This window comes from Salmo salar, chromosome ssa29 (genome assembly GCF_905237065.1).
Source record: "Salmo salar chromosome ssa29, Ssal_v3.1, whole genome shotgun sequence".
Classification (NCBI taxonomy): Eukaryota; Metazoa; Chordata; class Actinopteri; order Salmoniformes; family Salmonidae; genus Salmo; species Salmo salar.
The window spans coordinates 31,592,959-31,614,361 of record NC_059470.1 but is presented as its reverse complement, the minus strand read 5'-3'; the positions used below and the strand labels follow the sequence as shown (position 1 = coordinate 31,614,361).

At 45.5% G+C, this 21,403-nt stretch overlaps 2 protein-coding genes across 3 annotated transcripts; one reads left to right on the top strand and one right to left on the bottom strand.

Moving 5' to 3' along the window:
• The first annotated feature begins 821 nt into the window (after positions 1–821).
• On the top strand, positions 822–2,632 carry ndufb4 (NADH:ubiquinone oxidoreductase subunit B4). Of its 2 annotated transcripts, none has more exons than XR_001325073.2 (3): positions 822–1,047; positions 1,380–1,706; positions 2,464–2,632. XR_001325073.2 is itself a non-coding variant. In NM_001141168.2 (3 exon segments), coding segments are annotated over 3 exon segments (384 nt in total). In that variant the 5' UTR covers positions 861–870; the 3' UTR covers positions 2,527–2,629.
• Positions 2,596–12,598, bottom strand: LOC106590602 (homogentisate 1,2-dioxygenase). The gene is made up of 14 exons (XM_014181723.2): positions 12,367–12,598; positions 10,041–10,112; positions 9,790–9,878; positions 9,529–9,634; positions 9,365–9,424; positions 9,152–9,243; positions 9,028–9,062; positions 8,861–8,940; positions 8,308–8,407; positions 8,094–8,218; positions 5,332–5,436; positions 5,123–5,249; positions 3,162–3,343; positions 2,596–3,075 (listed from the first exon to the last, which is right to left on the bottom strand). The coding sequence occupies exons 1-14, from the start codon at positions 12,379–12,381 to the stop codon at positions 2,932–2,934; spliced, it is 1,332 nt and encodes a 443-aa protein (XP_014037198.1). The 5' UTR covers positions 12,382–12,598; the 3' UTR covers positions 2,596–2,931.
• Between the last annotated feature and the right edge of the window lie 8,805 nt (positions 12,599–21,403).

The window sequence follows — 21,403 nt, the reverse complement described above, 5'->3', positions numbered from 1 at the left end:
AAGTGTATGTTGTGCAGTAAGCTGTTAATAGCCCATGTGCCTCACGCTAATAATTTGGTCTATTTACCCCTCTTCATTTTGCCTACTGTTCTGATTTGGTGGTGCACATGTGGCCTATGACCTGTTTTAGAGAAATGTAATCATCACATTTTGTAAGAGCTTTCATTGTCCACTTATATGCCTCCTTTATTTATCCTACAGTTCTGACTTGGTGTATTGAGAGAACACTAAGAACAGCACATGTTTGCTGTACATTTCAAAAGTGCTAAACAAATAGTTATACTGACTATGTCTGTCCTAGCTCGCTCATGAATGTCTTAATCGAAATTACGGATTATCTCATTCGCTTGTCATCCCTTTATGCCATAGTTTGTACATCTCAATTGTCAGTAGAAACCACATTTATTTAAGCAAGTCAGCCATATCAGCTATGTTTTTTAAAAAGGCATTAAATGAGGCTGAATGAACTGTTTCTCTGTCAGGAAAGGCTCTGCTGATAGACAGGTGTAGCAATGGTAAGATGTTGGGACTGCTGTTGGGATAGCTTTATTTATGTAGGCCCTAACAGGCACCTTTGTCACCGTTATAGTGCAATTAATGTATCGTTTAGTGTTGTGGCTTTGCTCGCATGCATCTCACTTTGTATTTTTTGCAATACAAAGATTTACATACTAAAATCGCCACTGTTTGGAAGTCTTTGTGGACATTTTTAGGCACTCAAAAGTTGACAGTCCCTGCCAAAAAATGGACAGGTTCGTGTGTAATGCTTCGTGTTGCCATGGAAACTAGCCTGCTGGAAGACAACGCGATACTTCGTGGTAATCTAATCACGTTGTCTGTCTCTACGGTCATTGGTCTCTACTCACAAACATGGCGGACTACCGCGAAGCGCCCTTGGCTACTCGGCCAAAAACGTTGGACCCTGCTGAATATTTCAACCTTTCGCTGGACCAGAGACGTGCCGAGGAGGAGAGGGCTGTCTTAAGGGCCCAGCTGAAGAGACAATATCAGATGCAGCTAAACAACCCGCACAGAAAAGAGCTTATTGTAAGTAGAGTGAGCTAACATGCTAACGCTAGCTAGCTAGCTAGCTTGCGAATGTCAGACTCACAGTTCACCCAGAGGTAATGCTATTGATGGGGTTTGCTAACTAACGTTACTTTTGTTGATATGACCTTGATATTACAATTTCGGAGTAAGTTTGCTATTTAAACTAATTTGTGATGCATTGTTGTATTCAGTTAAATTTATTCTGGGGGAACATGACTGTTTCTGAATTCAACCGTTTTTACCACGATAGTAGTTGACTGTAATAAGATTGGCACCCACTCTCAAAGAATGGCCGTCATTATTGACATGCTGTTTTTTTGTGTTTACAGGAAGACCCTGCCTTGACACGCTGGGTGTACGCACGCACCAACCCCTACAACCACTTCAGAGCCACCAAGAAGACGTCGCTGCTAGGTGGGCTCTTTGGAGTGGTTCCCCTCTTCGTCCTGTACTACGTACTGAAGACGGACAGGGTATGGATGAGATGACACCAACCCTTATCCTACTTGTTCCCTGACACTAGGGGTCTGTTCCAAATCCACCCTAGCCTCTATACCAGTGGTCAACAACCTTTTCTGAGTCAAGATCACATTGAGTCAAAATACAAACTGAGATCTACCACTCAGGTTTTTTATTTTTTTAAACATGACTTAAAGGTAAGCAACTCAATATTAGGAAAGTGTTCCAATCTATATTATGAAGGCAAATTTGTACAGGGTCACTAGACTGTGCCCACTAAGGTCATCCATTGAACAGACACATTTGCTGTCTAATACAGAAGTGATTGGAGTCTGAGCCCTCAGACAGAGCCAGTATTAAGTCACTCTCAGTAAATTCATTTTAGCTCATCGACATGGTGAAATATTAATTTTTGCATTATTGGAAGCAAATACACTTTGAAACTTTGTCTGACTCCATAATAGTTTAACGTTTTTTTTGTAAGAAACTGAAGTCAGAGAAGAACACGCGCTAGGCTAAGCTCACCTTCTACTCCGCCACCATTCTTTGTGACACAGTCTACATGGCACCTCCATTGTTATTAAGATCCTCTCTCTGAATCTGAGAGAGCTGTCACAGACCTGGGTACTGAGACTCACACAGTGCTGTAATTCCTCTGCTATTTCTCCACTGAGAGGAAGAAAAACAACCCTGTATTTATTCATGAGACATTAGTTCATATTATAAACACAACACCAAGAGGAGGTTGCTTAGAGCAGGGCTTCCCAAACTCAGTCTTTTTGGTTTTAGCTAAGCACTACACAGCTGAGTCAAATAACTCATTATCAAGCTTTGATTATTTGAAACAGCTGTGTAGTGTTAGGGCAAAAACGAGTTTGGGAAACCCTGGCTTAGGTGACGATGCTGTCTCTCTGTTGCCATCGTGACCTCATTAACCCCCCCCCCCCCCTGCAGGACAAGAAGGAGGAGCAGATCAAAGCTGGGACCTACGACCGCAAGTTCAAGCTTGCCTACTGAGTTTGCTCATCTCAGACTTCCATTGTAAAGTATTGTAGAGTTAATGTCAGCGTGTGTATTTATTATTGATAACTGAATAAAAAAACCTTTATTGTTGAAAAGCAAATAAAGTGTCTGCCTGTCATTACAAACATACATGGGCAGCAGAGTAGTGAAAACGTGCTATTAAGTCTTCCAGGGTATTTTTATTCATTCACTTTTGTCCAGTACCTTTATCTATCAATGAACTGGTCAGTCAAAAAAACAAGCATTACCCAAACACTCTATTAGGCTGTGAGTGACAGAATGAATTGAGCCACGGTATAGTGGTATGAAGCTAAATAGGTCCAGGATGTTGACTTTATTGGCCTTTGCGCCATGCCTTGAAAGTGATCTAGGGGAAGCAATGACTGTTCTGCTTCTACTCTACTGTTTGCTTGGTCTCCAGTTGGGGTCGAAGTGTTTGCGTAGCGGCTCCCAGCACTGGTAGTAGCTCTTGTCCAGCCTCTGACAAGTCTCCAGACCCCACTTAGTTACCGCCATGCTGAACGACGACTCAAACATGAAGGCCTGAGAGAGAGAGAGGGATGTTACTTGACGGATCACTGATATTTACAGTTTTATAATTTCATCACGTGTGTGCTCCCATATGTTACCATGGTCCCCTCGGCCACCCTCTCTGGTTTGAGGGGAGCGGTGCTGCTCTTCTCGAAGCAGTCTCTGTCAGGGCCATGAGGGGTCATCATGCTGTGGAGACTGCCCCCTCCTGGCTGGAAGCCCTCCTCCTTGGCCTCATAGTGGCCCTTGATCAGCCCCATGAACTCACTCATACAGTTCCCTGGAACACAGACACGGGGAGCTCTGACACAAACACACGCTACTACAAAATATACTGCTCAAAAAAATAAAGGGAACACTTAAACAACACAATGTAACTCCAAGTCAATCACACTTCTGTGAAATCAAACTGTCCACTTAGGAAGCAACACTGATTGACAATACATTTCACATGCTGTTGTGCAAATGGAATAGACAACAGGTGGAAATTATAGGCAATTAGCAAGACACCCCCAATAAAGGAGTGGTTCTGCAGGGGGTGACCACAGACCACTTCTCAGTTCCTATGCTTGCTGGCTGATGTTTTGGTCACTTTTGAATGCTGGCGGTGCTTTCACTCTAGTGGTAGCATGAGACGGTGTCTACAACCCACACAAGTGGCTCAGGTAGTGCAGCTCATCCAGCATGGCACATCAATGCGAGCTGTGGCAAGAAGGTTTGCTGTGTCTGTCAGCGTAGTGTCCAGAGCATGGAGGCGCTACCAGGAGACAGGCCAGTACATCAGGAGACGTGGAGGAGGCTGTAGGAGGGCAACAACCCAGCAGCAGGACCGCTACCTCCGCCTTTGTGCAAGGAGGAGCAGGAGGAGCACTGCCAGAGCCCTGCAAAATGACCTCCAGCAGGCCACAAATGTGCATGTGTCTGCTCAAACGGTCAGAAACAGACTCCACGAGGGTGGTATGAGGGTCCGACGTCCACAGGTGGGGGTTGTGCTTACAGCCCAACACCGTGCAGGATGTTTGGCATTTGCCAGAGAACACCAAGATTGGCAAATTCGCCACTGGCGCCCTGTGCTCTTCACAGATGAAAGCAGATTCACACTGAGCACGTGACAGACGTGACAGAGTCTGGAGACGCCGTGGAGAACGTTCTGCTGCCTGCAACATCCTCCAGCATGACCGGTTTGGCGGTGGGTCAGTCATGGTGTGGGGTGGCATTTCTTTCGGGGGCCGCACAGCCCTCCATGTGCTCACCAGCGGTAGCCTGACTGTCATTAGGTACCGAGATGAGATCCTCAGACCCCTTGTGAGACCATATGCTGGTGCGGTTGGCCCTGGGTTCCTCCTAATGCAAGACAAGGCTAGACCTCATGTGGCTGGAGTGTGTCAGCAGTTCCTGCAAGAGGAAGGCATTGATGCTATGGACTGGCCTGCCCGTTCTCCAGACCTGAATCCAATTGAGCACATCTGGGACATCATGTCTCGCTCCATCCACCAACGCCACGTTGCACCACAGACTGTCCAGGAGTTGGCGGAGGCTTTAGTCCAGGTCTGGGAGGAGATCCCTCTGGAGACCATCCGCCACCTCATCAGGAGCATGCCCAGGCGTTGTAGGGAGGTCATACAGGCACGTGGAGGCCACACACACTACTGAGCCTCATTTTGACTTGTTTTAAGGACATTACATCAAAGTTGGATCAGCCTGTAGTGTGGTTTTCCACTTTAATTTTGAGTGTGACTCCAAATCCAGACCTCCATGGGTTGATAAATTGGATTTCCATTGATTATTTTTGTGTGATTTTGTTGTCAGCACATTCAACTATGTAAAGAAAAAAGTATTTAATAAGATTATTTCTTTCATTCAGATCTAGGATGTGTTGTTTAAGTGTTCCCTTTATTTTTTTTGAGCAGTGTACATTACAGAGAGACCAGGGACAGGTTAGGGTAGTCACTAGATGGCTATGCTAGAAAGGACAAAGTTCTCGGTAACATCAGAACTGAAGACGAGCAAGTGCTTGAGTTATTTGTTCTTAGGGTTAGAATTGTGTGTTTTGTCGTACTGTGGTAGTACGGGGGTCTGAAGGTGTGGTCGGCCACTCCCCAGCGCGGGGGGAAGATGACAAAGTCAGCCATGGCGACTCCTGGACGGGTGGACTTGGCCGTCAACACTGTGAAGATGGAAGGATCCTGGTGCACAGATGGAAGAGAAGAAGGGTTAGGGGTGTGTGTGTGTGTGCGTGCTTTATGTGTGCGTGTGTGAGGTTCTCACCGCATGATCGAAGGCCACACAGTTGATGACCATGAAGTTCTCCAGGTTGTATTTGTAGGGTGTGTAGTTTCCATGCCACGCTACCACATTGAAGGGAGAGAAACTCTGCAATCACACACACAAGAAGAAATAGAATGTTAGAATGTATAGTAGGGGTGAGGCAGGCGTCAGCATCCCCTGGCCTACCACACCTTGGAACTTGAGATATAGCCGTACCTCAAGTCGGCTTGATATTCATAATTGAAAAACAGACGTAGACCAGCATGGGGAAAGAAATAATCTGAGGATAAGGGCTGATTTTGAACGGTGTGCCTCCTCTCGTTCTCTACTATTCTTTTCATTCACCCCATTCGTTGTGATCTTCAGCTCCAGGTATTTATGCAGTAATTGGTTTCACAATCAAACTTTCTCAAACTTTCACGGCGCTCGGCGAGAGATGGGGAGAGAGACACGAAGGCGGTGTAGTGATATTTCTTCATCTTGATTGTTAAAACCACAGCAATTTTATATAGCAGTTCTGATAATGTCACTGTGAAAGAGACATTCAATGGTAGTTCTAAAATCAATATTATTCATTACAGCTCAAGCTGTCTTCAGGACTGACCCATGTACCCTCTCAAACGTGCGCAAGCACACATACATTCTCCCACACACGCATTCTCCCACAGACATACACCATAAATGACATACTAACACACTCGCATGCAATACAAGCGCACACACAAACACACCATGCACCCAGGGGGTCGGAGTACCCCAAGGCAGGTAATCTCTTGGGCATTACAGTTCCTGTGATAACTCTGCCAGATTCGATTAAAAACGGAGTGCAAGAAAAAAGAAAAAACATATTGGCCCAGTCAAGCAAATAATAAGTTAATTTGAGCAATTTCATCTCTCTGCAGGGGGACCAAACAGAGACGGAACCTGGCCCCCCACAATTCCAATATGTGTGACACACACACACGTTTCAGGTTAGGTGGGGGGAAAAAGTGCAAGCCCCATCACACGGTATCGAAACCAGATGACTAAGAGAAAGAGAGGGGTGGATGGAGAGAGGTAGAGAGAAGTTAACAAAAGAAAGAGGGGACCGGTGTATATCCCATGCATACACAGGGCATTCGGAAAGTATTCAGATCTCTTCACTTTTTGTTACGTTACAGCCTTTTTCTAAAATTGATAAAATACATGTTTTTCCTCATCAATCTACACAAAATACCCCATAATGACAAAGCAAAAACTGTTTTTTAGAAATGTTTGCAAATGTATTAAAAATAAAAAACACCTTATTTCAATAAGTATTCAGACCCTTTGCTATGAGACTCAAAATTGAGTTCAGGTGCATCCTGTTTCCATTGATCATTTTTTAGATGTTTCTACAACTTGACTGGAGTCAACCTGTGGAACAGCCCGCTTGGAGTTTGCCAAAAGGCACTTAAAGGACTCTCAGACCATGAGAAGCAATATTCTCTGGTTTGATGAAACCAAGATTGAACTCTTTGGCCTGAATACCTAGCGTCACGTCTGCAGGAACCTGGCACCATCCCTACGGTGAAGCATGGCGATGGCAGCATCATGCAGTGGGGATGTTTTTCAGCGGCAGGGACTGGGAGACTAGTCAGGATCGAGGGAAATATCAACGGAGCAAAATGCAGAGAGATCCTTGATGAAAACCTGCTCCAGAGCACTCAGGACCTCAGATTGGGGTGAAGGTTCAGCTTCCAACAGAACAACGACCTTAAGCACACAGCCAAGACAACGTAGGAGTGGCTTCGGGACAAGTCTCTGAATGTCCTTGAGTGGCCCAGCCAGAGCCCAGACTGAAAATTGCTGTGCAGCGATGTGCCCCATCCAACCTGACAGACCTTGAGAGCATCTGCAGAGAAGAATGGGAGAACATACCCAAATAGAGGTGTGCCACGTTTGTAGCGTCATACCCAAGAAGACTCAAGGCTGTAATCACTGCCAAAGGTGCTTCAACAAAGTGCTGAATAAAGGGTCTGAATACTTATGTAAATGAGATTTCAGTTTTTTATTTGTAATACATTTGCAAAAATGTCTAAAAACCTGTTTTTGCTTTGTCATTATGGGGTATTGTGTGTAGATTGATAAAAATCTTTTTTTTAAATCCTTTTTAGAATAAGGCTGTAAACAAATTAACAAAATGTGGAAAAAGTGAAAGGGTCTGAATACTTCCTGAATACACTGTATCCCCTCTAACACAGGTGTTTCCACGGTTACCTCCCTCCCTAACACACACACACACACACCCTCCATCCTCCCTTTCCCTGTCTCTTTAAAATCCCCTCCTGTCAGACAAAATGAGTCGATCCAATTACCTGCTCGACAGGAAGCTTTCAGAGCGGGGTGGGAAATCATTCCCCGGTAAAATATGCTGAAATTAATGCTTAACTCGAGCAAGGTTTTCTCCCCTTCTGAAAAGACAGGTAAGTATCTGGTGGGAACTCCAGGACGCGTTAACTAATTATGATTAAGGCTGGTAAGCGAGCCGAGACGGGAGCCTGCTGATCAGAACTGTCAGGCATTTTACATTAAATAATCGGGGAGGGCAGTTCAATGTTAACGTGCAGCTATTCTCGGAGTTGGGACGTCTAGATAGCTAATCGCTAACATTAGTGGTGTCCCATGTATATATTACAAGCTACTATCATGAATTATAATGCTGTGTATTGTAATGTCTGTGACAGAACATGTACATATGAACTAAAGACACACGTGTACTCACGTCACGCACACGTACACACCTGTTGGCTGGAGAACAGTTTGCCCTGATACTTGTTGATGACGGTGTAGCCTGTGGCCACCTCACGGTCCTCATACCACGCTACCGGAGTCAGGAAGTCCCTGGGATTGGCCAGTCCGTTGGCCCCTAGGAAGATGATAGGTTCACAAATGTTATAGCGTTGAAAGGTGGGAGGGTCAAGGTGTCACGTTGAGGAGGAATGGTGTCACACGCACCTATGGGTCCCAGGTCGGGAAGCTCAAAGTGGGCTCCGTACACCTCCAACACGTAGCCTCTGGTCTCCCCGAACACATCCACACTGAAACGCATACCTTGCTGCAACACACAAGGGACATACAGATATAGGCGAGGGGACAGGTGAAGGTTGACAGTTACAGGTGATGGTTGACAGTTACAGGTGAAGGTTGAAAGTTACAGGTGAAGGTTGACAGTTACAGGTGAAGGTTGACAGTTACAGGTGAAGGTTGACAGTTACAGGTTGACAGTTGCAGGTTGACAGTTACAGGTGAAGGTTGAAAGTTGCAGGTTGACAGTTGCAGGTGAAGGTTGACAGTTGCAGGTTGACAGTTACAGGTGAAGGTTGACAGTTACAGGTTGACAGTTGCAGGTTGACAGTTGCAGGTTGACAGTTGCAGGTTGACAGTTGCAGGTGAAGGTTGACAGTTGCAGGTGAAGGTCGACAATGAGAGGGATTCATGTGAAGCATGGTTTTGTCATTGAGAACTGTCAAGATTGACAGACGTAAGTTCTCTGGTGCTGCCGTCTCACCTGGATGACACAGATCTCGTTGGGTTCCACCATCATCTTCCCAAACTCTGTAGTGATCAGAACCTCCCCCTGCTGGGGTACTGAGAGAGAGAACAGGTGGGTACTTACTTACTACTTATCAACTTAATATGTGTACCTTTACTAAAAAAACTGCATATTTGACTGACCAATGAGGAAATCTCCATCTGAATTGTTGAAACACCTGAAAAGCAGAGACCACATAAAATTGTTGACATGGGGCTCAGAGTTTTAAAGCTCAATTATGGGAGAGATGATGTCACACACACACACCTGTCACCCATGGAGGTGTTGCAGGTGAACATGTGGATGCCGATCCCATTGCGGGACTTGGTGTCTCCTGCTCCACATAGGGTGTGCAGACCCTATGGTTGACAGATGGGAGAACCAATCAGACCCAGGACAGGTGACAGGCTATGCAGCAGAAACAGCTATTTTCTACCAAGTAAAACCAGAGGACTGAGTGAACGAGGGATTATGTTTTACCGTCACAAAGTCTACTTTCTTCTCTGAGGATTTGGGGATGGTAAACGGCATCCATCGGAGCTACGAAAAGGAAACCATTTTTAAATGTTGAGACTTAATTTCCCTGTTTATCTTCTCTCTCTCTCTCTCCCTCCCTCTCTTCCTCTCTCCATTTCTCTCTGTACCTGGTTAGGGTCAGGTTCCACTTCGTCCCATTTCTCTGTTAGGTTTCCACAGTGCATTGCGGTGTAGGGCTTGTGGCGGACGGACGGCAGGATACGGTATAACCAGCTGTAAAATCGAGGAAAGAAACTTAGCAAAGATAGTGTGTTCCTCTGTGTGCATGTCTATGAATAAGTGTATAAAATTGCTTTGCTGTACACATAATCTGAGGACCATTGAAAAGAGGATACATTCCTGTCAATCACTATTAAATGACTGGATACCTCCTCTTATTGGTTGGCCGTGGGCAGGTGAAGGCGGAGCCAGAGAGTTGTTCAGCATAGAGGCCATAGGGACACACCTGAGGGTTGTTCTGGAGAGACACATCAGAGCTGGGTTCAACATCCCAGAGAGGGTAATGGAGGTGTGAGGGGTGTTGCAGGGCCTACAGAACCTACAATGTAGGCTATACAGGTGTGGTTTGAGGGGTGCAGTTGGATAACAGGTGAGGTGTTGGTCTAGTGTGGAATGTTACCTGCCCTTCAGGTAAGGACCCTGGGCAACGAGGGTCTTCAGAGGAGAACTCATTCCCAAACCCACTCAGGTACTGGAGGAGATTGAGAGAGAGGCACTACAGTTGACAGTGATACTTTACATCTGGCTTCAGTATTGCATTATATTATGACATCATCATGTCTATGTTGTTTAGTCCTTATACACTGTACAAAAATATAAATGCAACAATTTCAAAGATTTTACTGAGTTACAGTTCATAAAAGGAAATCAGTCAATTGAAATAAAATCATTATGCCCCTAATCTATGGATCGCACATCTGGGAATACAGATATGCATCTGTTGTTCACACATACCGTTAAAAAAAAAAGTAGGGGTGTGGATCAGAAAACCAGTCAGTATCTGGTGTGACCACCATTTGCCTCACGCAGCATGACACATCTCCTTCGCATTGAGTTGATCAGGCTGTTGATTGTGGCCTGTTGAATGTTGTCCCACTCCTCTTCAATGGCTGTGTGAAGTTGCTGGATATTGGCGGGAACTGGAGTACGCTGTCATACCTGTCTATCCAGAGCATCCCAAACATGCTCAATGGGTGACATGTCTGGTGAGTATGCAGGGCATGGAAGAACTGGGACATTTTCAGCTTCCAGGAATTGTGTACAGATCCGGTGAATTAATGGCACGACAATGGGCCTCGTCACGGTATTTCGTCACGCTACCTCTGTGCATTCAAATTGATCAAATGCAATTGTGTTTGTTTTCCGTAGCTAATGCCTGCCCATATCATAACCACACCGCCATCATGAGGCAATTTGTTCACAAAATTGACATAAGCAAACCGCTCGCCCACACGAAGCCATACACGCCGTCTACCATCTGCCCGGTACATTTGAAACCGGGATTCATCCGTGAAGAGCACACTTCTCCAGCGTGCCAGTGGCCATCGAAGTTGAACATTTGCCCACTGAAGTTGATTACAACGCTGAACTGCAGTCAGGTCAAGACCCTGGTGAGGACGACGAGCATGCAGATGAGCTTCCCTGAGACGGTTTCTGACAGTTTGGGCAGAAATTCTTCGGTTGTGCAAACCCACAGTTTCATCAGCTGTCTGGTCTCAGATGATCCCTCAGGTGAAGAAGCCGGATGTGGAGGTCCTGGGCTGGCGAGGTTACATGTGGTCTGCGGATGTGAGGCCGGTTGGACATCCTGACAAATTCTCTAAAACGATGTTGGAGGTGGCTTATGGTAGAGAAATGAACATTACATTCTCTGGCAACTGCTCTGGGGGACATTCCTGCAGTCAGCATGACAATTGCACGCTCTCTCAACTTGAGACATCTGTGGCATTGTGTTGTGTGACAAAACTGCACGTTATAAAGTGGCCTTTTATTGTGCCCAGCGGTGAATGGATTATCTTGTTAAATGAGAAATGCTCACTAACAGATGTAAATAAATTTGTGCAAAATAAATTGAGAGAAATAAGCTTTTTGTACTTATGGAAATTGTATGAGATCTTCTATTTCAGCTCATGAAACATGGGACCAACATTTTACATAACTTTTAGACTTTATGCTCAGAGTACTTGTGTCATCTGTTTGCATACTTGGCACACAATGCAAACCTACGTGACTTTTCTGATGTAGCCATGCAACGCCACAGCAGTACGACCCCCAGTTCTCTCTTTCTCCTCTCACAGTAGCCTACGCTTGGAACTTGGCGCACGCACAAACCAAATAAATTGTGCTGAGTCATCGCGGGTCTGCAAAAGCGCACGCGTCTTTTTTCCAGTAATGCGCGCGCTCGCGTGATTACATTCCTTGCAGTGTAGTTTACTTGGTGTGGAAGAATGATGCCCAAATTCTCAATAAATTCCAGTGGCTGAATGAAACATGAGTGGCACAATGGCCGTCAACTGATTACAGTGTTAACCGTGTTAACTGCGCTCAGAGCTCTGCGTTCCACAAGCGGCTCGGACGCATCTGGGCAGCTGCTAAACCCAGCGCGCTGATTGGACATACGGGAACGCCTCTTCAGCGCAACGCTGGACCGCGGCAGTAGGCTCCACATTTATAAAACACAGTTTAGTTTAGCGAAACACAGTTTAGGCTTGCATTGCATATCATAAGATTTCGGACATTTGTTGATGCGATTGATAGCTAATGTATAACATTCAAATGTAAAAAAAAAAAGTTATATATGCTTATCGTTCCCATATGTCAGCATCTTATTTTAAATGAAGAACAATTTATGAGAAATAACAGCCCTCTGTAAAAATATAACCTGAACTTAGATTCATCATAAATGGAGGTAATATTTACGGAAGTTGTTCCTCCTTAGTCATTACCTTAAGCCCGGCCATTGTCCTTCCTTATGAAACTGTCCAACTGAAGAAAATACGTGTTTAAAGTCCAACACGCTGGTTAAAACGTAACTATTTCTCTCCAGTGCCTCAGTCTGCTCTACCTACCTAACCAATACGCCACACAACCCCCACGTCCCGAGATGGAGAGAGTGGAAAAAAAGAGGAGAGGAGGGCTGGATTTATGCTCTTTCTCAATATGGCTTTAATTAAGACCAGACCCGTCCGTGACGTATGGGGGGTTCTCTCTGGGAGAAAGGGGTGGAGAGGCTGTTTGCTCAAAAGTGAGCAAACAAGGACCAAAGTCATGGCGAAAGCAAATACAACCCCAAGCCACCTTTTAAATACAACATGGGTCCAATGTGTAGTTTTACGTTCCATCCACATCGGGGCTACGGATGCACTGATGCACGTAGAAATATAATGAATATTATTAATGATATGGTGATGCACAACAGTGTACTGACATTATAGAGATCCTATTCAATTACCATTCTACTTCCTAATTCTATGACTAAAACCAACGAGATGATGACTCCATTACTTAGCTGGCCATGTTGGAAAGGATAACAGTGGCAATATAATCAGGCCTGCTAAGTGGCATGTTTAAGCAATACGGTCCAAGCGGGTGTGGTATATGGCCAATATACCATGGCTAAGGGCAGTTAGTAATCATGATGCAATGCAGAGTGCCTGGATACAGCCCTTAGGTCATGGTATATTGGCCATATACCACACACCCTTGTGCCTTATTGCTAATTATAAACTAGTTACCAATGTAAATAGAGCAGTAAAAATAAATATTGTCATAGCCGTGGTATACATTCTGATATACCACGGCTGTCAGGCTGTCAGCCAATCAACATTCAGTGCTGAACAATCCAGTTTATAAAGGCCTTTGAATGATTGCGTTTAGCATAGGACCTAATCGAAGAATCAGAGGTGTAGGCCTTTATCATTGTGGACAGAATCAAAAGGGACAACCAATCTGTGGGATAGAGAATAAGAAATGACTGATTATTTTTTATCTGCTTTTAACCACATCTATTTTTTTTCAGAATAATTTAAATGAATAATACATTAATATTAAACATGCAATCGAATTTTCATCTGTACATCATACAATACAGAACCAAAGACGAAAAATCTACATTATAGGCCAAATTTATTCAGTTAATTTTGTCAAAAGGAGAGGACCAAACTGGGCGCAGCTAATGTCCCAGCATTATCAAAAAGAACGCATTTCCATTTCTCATTCTTCATCCCAATCCACTCTCTTGTTTTTCTTTTCTTTTAGGGAGGGTTCGGGCAAAGGTAAATGATGGCAATTCTCATAGCGAGGCGCAAATAAACTCGACGCGACAGAAGTAACTGTTCTCCATCGAGGCGTGCAGTTGTCGCGGGTGCCCCACTGTGTGCCGCGTCGCATACGAGAAAGCCCAACGGCGGAAAATATCGCGACCAGGTCTGCGGAAATTGATCTGCTCCTTGGATTGAGAAAGACATGAGATTTGAATATCACCTCCGAGTTTGATGATAGAATTCTGCAGTATTTGTCTCCTCTCCGGGTAGTGTTCTACGAGGGGCTGAAAGACTGAAGAATGGAGAAAAGTAGCCTATTGCATCGCAGTTGTATCTATGCATGAGTAAGTGGGCAGTAAATGGTTTGTTATTAGGGGCCTGCTGGACTCAATGGACTGATGGGAAATGGCATGCATATCTTAACTCACCTGCTACAAACCCCAATGCACCCACCCAATGTCAGCTTGTCTGGACAAGTCTGCGTTTTAACCTGAATGGTTGAAACATTGTGTCAGCACACATCAGCACTCAACAAAACAATATCCCACAAAGCAGGTGAGAACAGGGACACCTTAAGTATGATCCCCAATTAGAGACAACGAACATCAGCTGCCTCTAATTGGGAACCATACCAAGAGCACCAACATAGAAATGAAAAGACTAGAACACCCCCTAGTCACACCCTGAGAACCAAGGGCTCTCTATGGTCAGGGCGTGACACATTGAAAATATTGAAACACATTTCCTTGTTGTCCGTCACCATTATATGGCCTAAGTTGCTCTGGATAAGTGTCTGCTAAATTACTAAAATATAACTGTAACTGTAAATTACAAAGTAAAATATAAAATGTGATCACAACAAAACACTTGTGTTGAGAAGGCCTTGGCATAGGCTATACCAAAGACAGGATCTCTCCTCTTATGCATGCAGAAAACATCCACAGCAATACACACACACTAACAGAACACCCCGATCCACAAACATCTTCTAATGTAAATAACTCCACTGATTAACCAGGAACACGAATTGTCGACAGACAGACAGACAGACAGACAGACAGACAGACAGACAGACACACACACACACACACACACACACACACACACACACACACACACACACACACACACACACACACACACACACACACACACATATACTCTACACATGCCTTTTAGTACTGGCTCCCAGTTTCTAACACATCACAGTGTCACAGAATCGAAAATTACACTCTCCACCCACAGAGAAAATTGCTTTGGAATTGCTTGGTTATAAAGACTACTTAAAAAAAAGACTAGTAATGCAAAAAAACACAACAGACTTTAGCACTTTGTGGACAACTCGTGCTGCTGGTTAATCTTTGGATTTACCAGTTATTTACGTCAGAGTATATATGTGGATCGGTGTGTTGTGTCCGTGCGGAGGACCTAAAGTCACTTTACAATTGTAAAAAAAATGATGATAAAAAATAAACAGGAGTCAAAATAAAACATCAGACTAAACAAAAGATGAATAAAGAGAGAGGTAGTCTCAAAGAACGGAGAGATTGTGATGTATCAGTGTATGGGGAGGGGCAGGTTGGGATTTGGATACAAACCCAGTTTAGTGGAAGGGGTAGGGTGTGTGTGTGTGTGTGTGGGGGGGGGGTTAAGGGTAGGCCTTGTTAAAGAGGTGGGGCTTTAGGAGGGACTGAAACATAGTGATGGACTCAGAGTCATGGATGGCTGGAGGGAGGCAGTTCCAGAGCCTAGGAGCAACCCTTGAGAAGGCCCAAGCTCTGGAGCTTCGACCTGGAGATGACAAGGTGGCCTGCTGTGGTGGAACGGAGTGTTGGTAGGGGAGAAGAAGGTCTGAGAGGTAAGGGTGGAGAAGATGCCTATGTGGTTCAGTTTCATCACTGTTGAGCTTGAAGACGTTTTGTTGCATCCATGTTTTTATTGCAGAGAGGCAGGATTTAATGTGGATCAGAGGTGGGTTGAGGAATATAGCAGTGGAAGTCAAGGTTAAAGTGACAGAGGATCTGACCAAGGGGGAGGATGTAGATGATGACGAGTAAGGGACCCAGCACAGAGCCCTGTGGGACACCCTGTATAACTGCAGCTGAGTCTGAGGTGTGGCCATTGAGGGAGATGTGGTGGGTTTGGTTTGCGAGGTGGAATTGTAGCCAGGAGAGTATGATACCCTCAACACCCAGACCCTGCATCCTGGTGAGGAGGATCTGGTGGCTCACTGTGTCAATATCAGCACTCAGGTCAAGGTGAATCAGAATGTTCAGGGCACCAGCATCAGCAGAGGTGAAGAGGTCATTGATTACTTTGAAAAGTGCAATTTCAGTACTGTGGAGGGGGTGGAAACCAGGCTGGAGGGGCTCAAACAGGTTGTTGATTAGCAGGTTGGTTTGTAATTGGGAGGCACCAGTACATTCCATAGTCTTGGCAAGGAAGGGGAGGGTGGAAATGGGGCAGAAGTTATTGAGGATGATGGTAGCTAGTCCAGGCTTTTATAAGATGTGGGTGACTGCAGCTGTTTTGTAGTTGGCGGGGAGATTTCCGTGGGCGAGGGAGAGGTGTGTGATATATGGACAGAAAGCAGGCAGGCAGGCTTTGATGAGAACACTGGGGAGAGGATCCAGGGATGGACAGAGAGCAGGCTCTATACCAAATGAGCATACCCCTAGCATACCCCATACCCCTCTCTTCCTTGTTTCACACCTGGTAGTTTGGTGGATGGCACTACCAGCTCTCTGTAACCTAAAGGGCAACCAGTGAGTCCGTCTCCTTTATACCATGTTTCTTGTAGGATGACAATGTCTGTATTTCTAATTTCTTTGATGAAGTCTGGGTTCCTGCTCTTTAGGCCAAAGGCAGATGACCTCAGACCTTGTATATTCCAGGATGAGATAGTAAAACCTTGTTTAGGCCCGGACCATTACTGTCTGTCTGTCTGTCTGTCTGTCTGTCTGTCTGTCTGTCTGTCTGTCTGTCTGTCTGTCTGTCTGTCTGTCTGTCTGTCTGTCTGTCTGTCTGTCTGTCTGTCTGTCTGTCTGTCTGTCTCTCTCTCTCTCTCTCTCTCTCTCTCTGTCTCTCTGTCTCTCTCTCTGTCTCTGTCTCTCTGTCTGTCTCTCTGTCTGTCTCTCTCTCTGTCTCTCTCTCTCTCTCTCTCTCTCTCTGTCTCTCTCTCTGTCTCTCTCTCTCTCTCTCTCTCTCTGTCTGTCTCTGTCTCTCTCTCTCTGTCTCTGCATCGCTCTCTGTCTCTCTGTATCTCTCTCTGTATCTCTCTCTGTCTCTGTATCTCTCTCTCTCTTTCTCTTGCTCTCTCTCTCGCTCTCTCGCTCTCTGTCTATCAGTGAGTCTGTTAAATTCCACTTTTCCTGACCCCTGTGTCAGGGACATAGAGTGTGCAGTTATGAATTCCTCACTGTGGAGTGGACTGTGTGTGTGTGTTGCTTACATCCTCACCGCAGACTGTGTGTGGGGCCTGGCGATGAAGAGGAATAAATCCAATAGAGATTGCAGGGTTGCACTGAACGGCTGTTCCCCCACTGGGCCTCACCAGACCTGCAGGTCGCGGCTGTTCCCCCACTGGGCCTCACCAGACCTGCAGGTCGCGGCTGTTCCCCCACTGGGCCTCACCAGACCTGCAGGTCAGGGCTGTTCCCCCACTGGGCCTCACCAGACCTGCAGGTCGCGGCTGTTCCCCCACTGGGCCTCACCAGACCTGCAGGTCAGGGCTGTTCCCCCACTGGGCCTCACCAGACCTGCAGGTCAGGATAGAATACCTAATGATACCACACACACACACACACACACACACACACACACACACACACACACACACACACACACACACACACACACACACACACACACACACACACACACACACACACACACACACACACACACACACACACAGAGCCCAGACACACACACACACAGAGAGCCCAGACACACACACACAGAGAGCCCAGACACACAGTGAGCCCAGACACACACACACACACAGAGAATAATTCCATTTGAGATGAAGTGTCTGACGAGCCGCAGGGTAGCCACTGTGATCAGGATGCAAAGCGCAGGAGGTTGGTGGTACCTTAATTGGTGAGGACGGGCTCGTGGTAATGGCTGGAGTAGAATAAGTGGAAAGATATCACCAACATCAAACAAATGCTTTCCATGTATTTGAAGCCATTCCATTCGCTCCGTTCCAGCCATTATTATGAGCCTTCCTCCCATCAGCAGCCTCCGCTGATCCAAAGCCAGCGTCACTGAACGCCCCTCAAGAAGACATTGTGGCTCTACACCCTCCATTACCAGCTCACAGGGCTCACTGCGGTGGCCATTTTGTGCCAACTGTGATGTGTCTACTACCCTCTTTCTCTCTGGAGGACAAGATATTATAAGGTTACTGAAGTAAATACAGACATGAGCCACATAAACGTTTTGAACCTGGTCTCTTTTATCCTAACGGCAGTTTAGAAGACATCCTAGGGCTACAGGCAGAGATTTGATTCATGCTGCTACAAGGCCTCGTACTGCCGGGCTCTTGATTCTCCTTACCATCTATTTCACTTATCTGGCTGACATGGTACCAACCTCGCCCACAAGGTTCCGCGAAATTCACCCAATTCAATCAGGTTCTGAGAGCCTTGAACCCATGCTATATAACTCTAACCTTTTTTGTTGTTGTCATTTAGCAGACACTCTTATCCAGAGCGACTTAAAGTAACAAGTTCATAACAGTACCGACTGGGAATCAAACAGACATCCCTGACGTTGCAAGTACTATGCTCTACCCACTGAGCCACACGGAAAACCCACAGCCTGCTATGTAACCCTAATCCACGGCCTGCAATATAACCCTAATCCACGGCCTGCTATATAACCCTAACCCACAGCCAGCTATATAACCCTAACCCACGGCCTGCTATATAACCCTAACCCACGGCCTGCTATATAACCCTAATCCACAGCCTGCTATATAACCCTAACCCACGGCCTGCTATATAACCCTAACCCACGGCCAGCTATATAACCCTAACCCACGGCCAGCTATATAACCCTAACCCACAGCCAGCTATATAACCCTAACCCACGGCCAGCTATATAACCCTAACCCACAACCTGCTATATAACCCTAACCCACGGCCTGCTATATAACCCTAACCCACAGCCAGCTATATAACCCTAACCCACGGCCTGCTATATAACCCTAACCCACAGCCTGCTATATAACCCTAACCCACGGCCTGCTATATAACCCTAACCCATGGCTGCGCGAGAACACAAAGCACCCAGGGCCCTTGTGCTACAAATCTGTTAGAGTAGAGCCTAACCAGCCCTGAAGGTTTTGTTTGGCCCTGGCCTCAGCTATGGAAAGAGCACAAAAGTCTGAGGCTTTAGGTCAAGCACCAGGCTAACTCATTGTAGTGGAAATGGTCCATTATTTTACTAAGGTAGGCTACATTTCCAACCACTTTGTTTTTGCAAGCCTACAGAAGTCTACAGGCCTACAGAAGCCTACAGGCCTACACAAGTCTACAGAAGCTGACAGGTTTGCAGAAGCCTACAGAAGCCTACAGGCCTACAGAAGCCTTGTCACAGTTGTCGTCGGTAATGGAGGACCAAAACGCAGCAGGTATGTGTAAGCTCATCTTGAGGTTTATTAACTTCCCAAAATGAACAGCAAAATAACAAAACAAGTGAACGAACGATATACAGACAGTCTGGCCAGGCACAAGGCTAAACACAGAACAATCTCCCACAACACACAGACAAACACACCCAACTAATATAGGACTTCCAATCAAAGGCAACACCACACAGCTGCCTTCAATTGGAAGTCCACCCCAATTAACTCTACATAGAAACACACTTACTAGACTACACATAGAAATACATAAACATAGACCATAAACCAAAAACCCGGAAATACTAAATCAAACACCCTTTTACCAAAACACCACCCCGAACCACATAAAACAAATACCCTCTGCCACGTCCTGGCCAAACTACAATAACAATTAACCCTTATACTGGCCAGGACGTGACATGCCTACAGGACTACAGAAGCCTACAGGCGTACAGAAGCCTACAGGTCTACAGAAGCCTACAGAAGCCTACAGGCCTACAGAAGACTACAGGCCTACAGAAGCCTACAGGTCTACAGAAGCCTACAGAAGCCTACAGGCCTACAGACGCCTACAGAAGCCTACAGGTCTACAGAAGCCTACAGAAGCCTACAGGCCTACACAAGTCTACAGAAGCTGACAGGCTGACAGGACTACAAAAGCAGCTCACAGATCACTGCACCTGTACATAGCCCCTCTGTAAATAGCCCACCCAACTACCTCATCCCCATACTGTATTTATTTATTTATCTTGCTCCTTTGCACACCAGTATCTCTACTTGCACGTTCATCTTCTGCACATCTACCATTCCAGTGTTTATTGCTATATTGTAATTACTTCGCCACCATGGCCTATTTATTGCCTTACCTCCCTTATCTTACCTCATTTGCACACACTGTACATAGACTTATTCTACTGTATTATTGACTGTATGTTTGTTCATTCCATGTGTAACTCTGTGTTGTTGTATGTGTCGAACTGCTTTGCTTTATCTTGGCCAGGTCGCAATTGGCCAGGTCGCAAATGAGAACTTGTTCTCAACTATCCTACCTGGTTAAATAAAGGTGAAATAAAATAAATAAATAAATAAAATACAGAAGCCTACAGAAGCCTACAAGCCTACAGAACTCTACAGAAGCTACAGGTATACAGAAGTCTACAGAAGTCTACAGAAATCTACAACAGTCTACAGAAGCTACAGGTATACAGAAGTCTACAGAAGTCTACAGAAATCTACAGAAGGCTACAGGCCTACAGAACCCTACAGAAGCCTACAGAACCCTACAGAAGCCTACAGAAGCCTACAGAAGCCTACAGAAGCCTACAGAAGGCTACAGAAGCCTACAGAAGCCTACAGAAGCCTACAGAAGTCTACAGAAATCTACAACAGTCTACAGAAGCTACAGGTATACAGAAGTCTACAGAAGTCTACAGAAATCTACAGAAGGCTACAGGCCTACAGAACCCTACAGAAGCCTACAGAACCCTACAGAAGCCTACAGAAGCCTACAGAAGGCTACAGAAGGCTACAGAAGCCTACAGAAGCCTACAGAAGGCTACAGAACCCTACAGAAGCCTACAGAAGCCTACAGAAGGCTACAGAAGCCTACAGAAGCCTACAGAAGCCTACAGAACCCTACAGAAGCCTACAGAAGCCTACAGAAGCCTACAGAAGCCTACAGAAGCCTACAGAACCCTACAGAAGCCTACAGAAGCCTACAGAACCCTACAGAACCCTACAGAAGGCTACAGAAGCCTACAGAAGCCTACAGAAGCCTACAGAAGGCTACAGAAATCTACAGAAGGCTACAGGCCTACTTTAATCCACACACTCTGCTCAATACAGATTCAAAAGAACCTCACATTTTCATCTTGTGGCATTTGCAGTGCAGACTCTTCGTACACTCTTAGAAGTAAAGATGTCTGGAAGAATATTTTGGGTTTCCTTGAGGAATCCCTCTGAAAAGGGTCTTCTTTTTTTGATGAGAGGAGTTCAATTTTGACCCTTTTTAATAATATATTGTAGAGGTGGCAGCCTATCAGATTGGAGGAGTTACTTATTGGAGGAGTTGCTTTCATATGACTTATT

Coding starts and splice junctions, on each gene's coding strand:
- LOC106590602 (XM_014181723.2), bottom strand. Junction 9,879..10,040: donor GGTCCTTACCTGAAGGGCAG/GTAACATTCCAC, acceptor GTGTCTCTCCAG/AACAACCCTCAGGTGTGTCC. Junction 8,219..8,307: donor TCCCGACCTGGGACCCATAG/GTGCGTGTGACA, acceptor TCATCTTCCTAG/GGGCCAACGGACTGGCCAAT.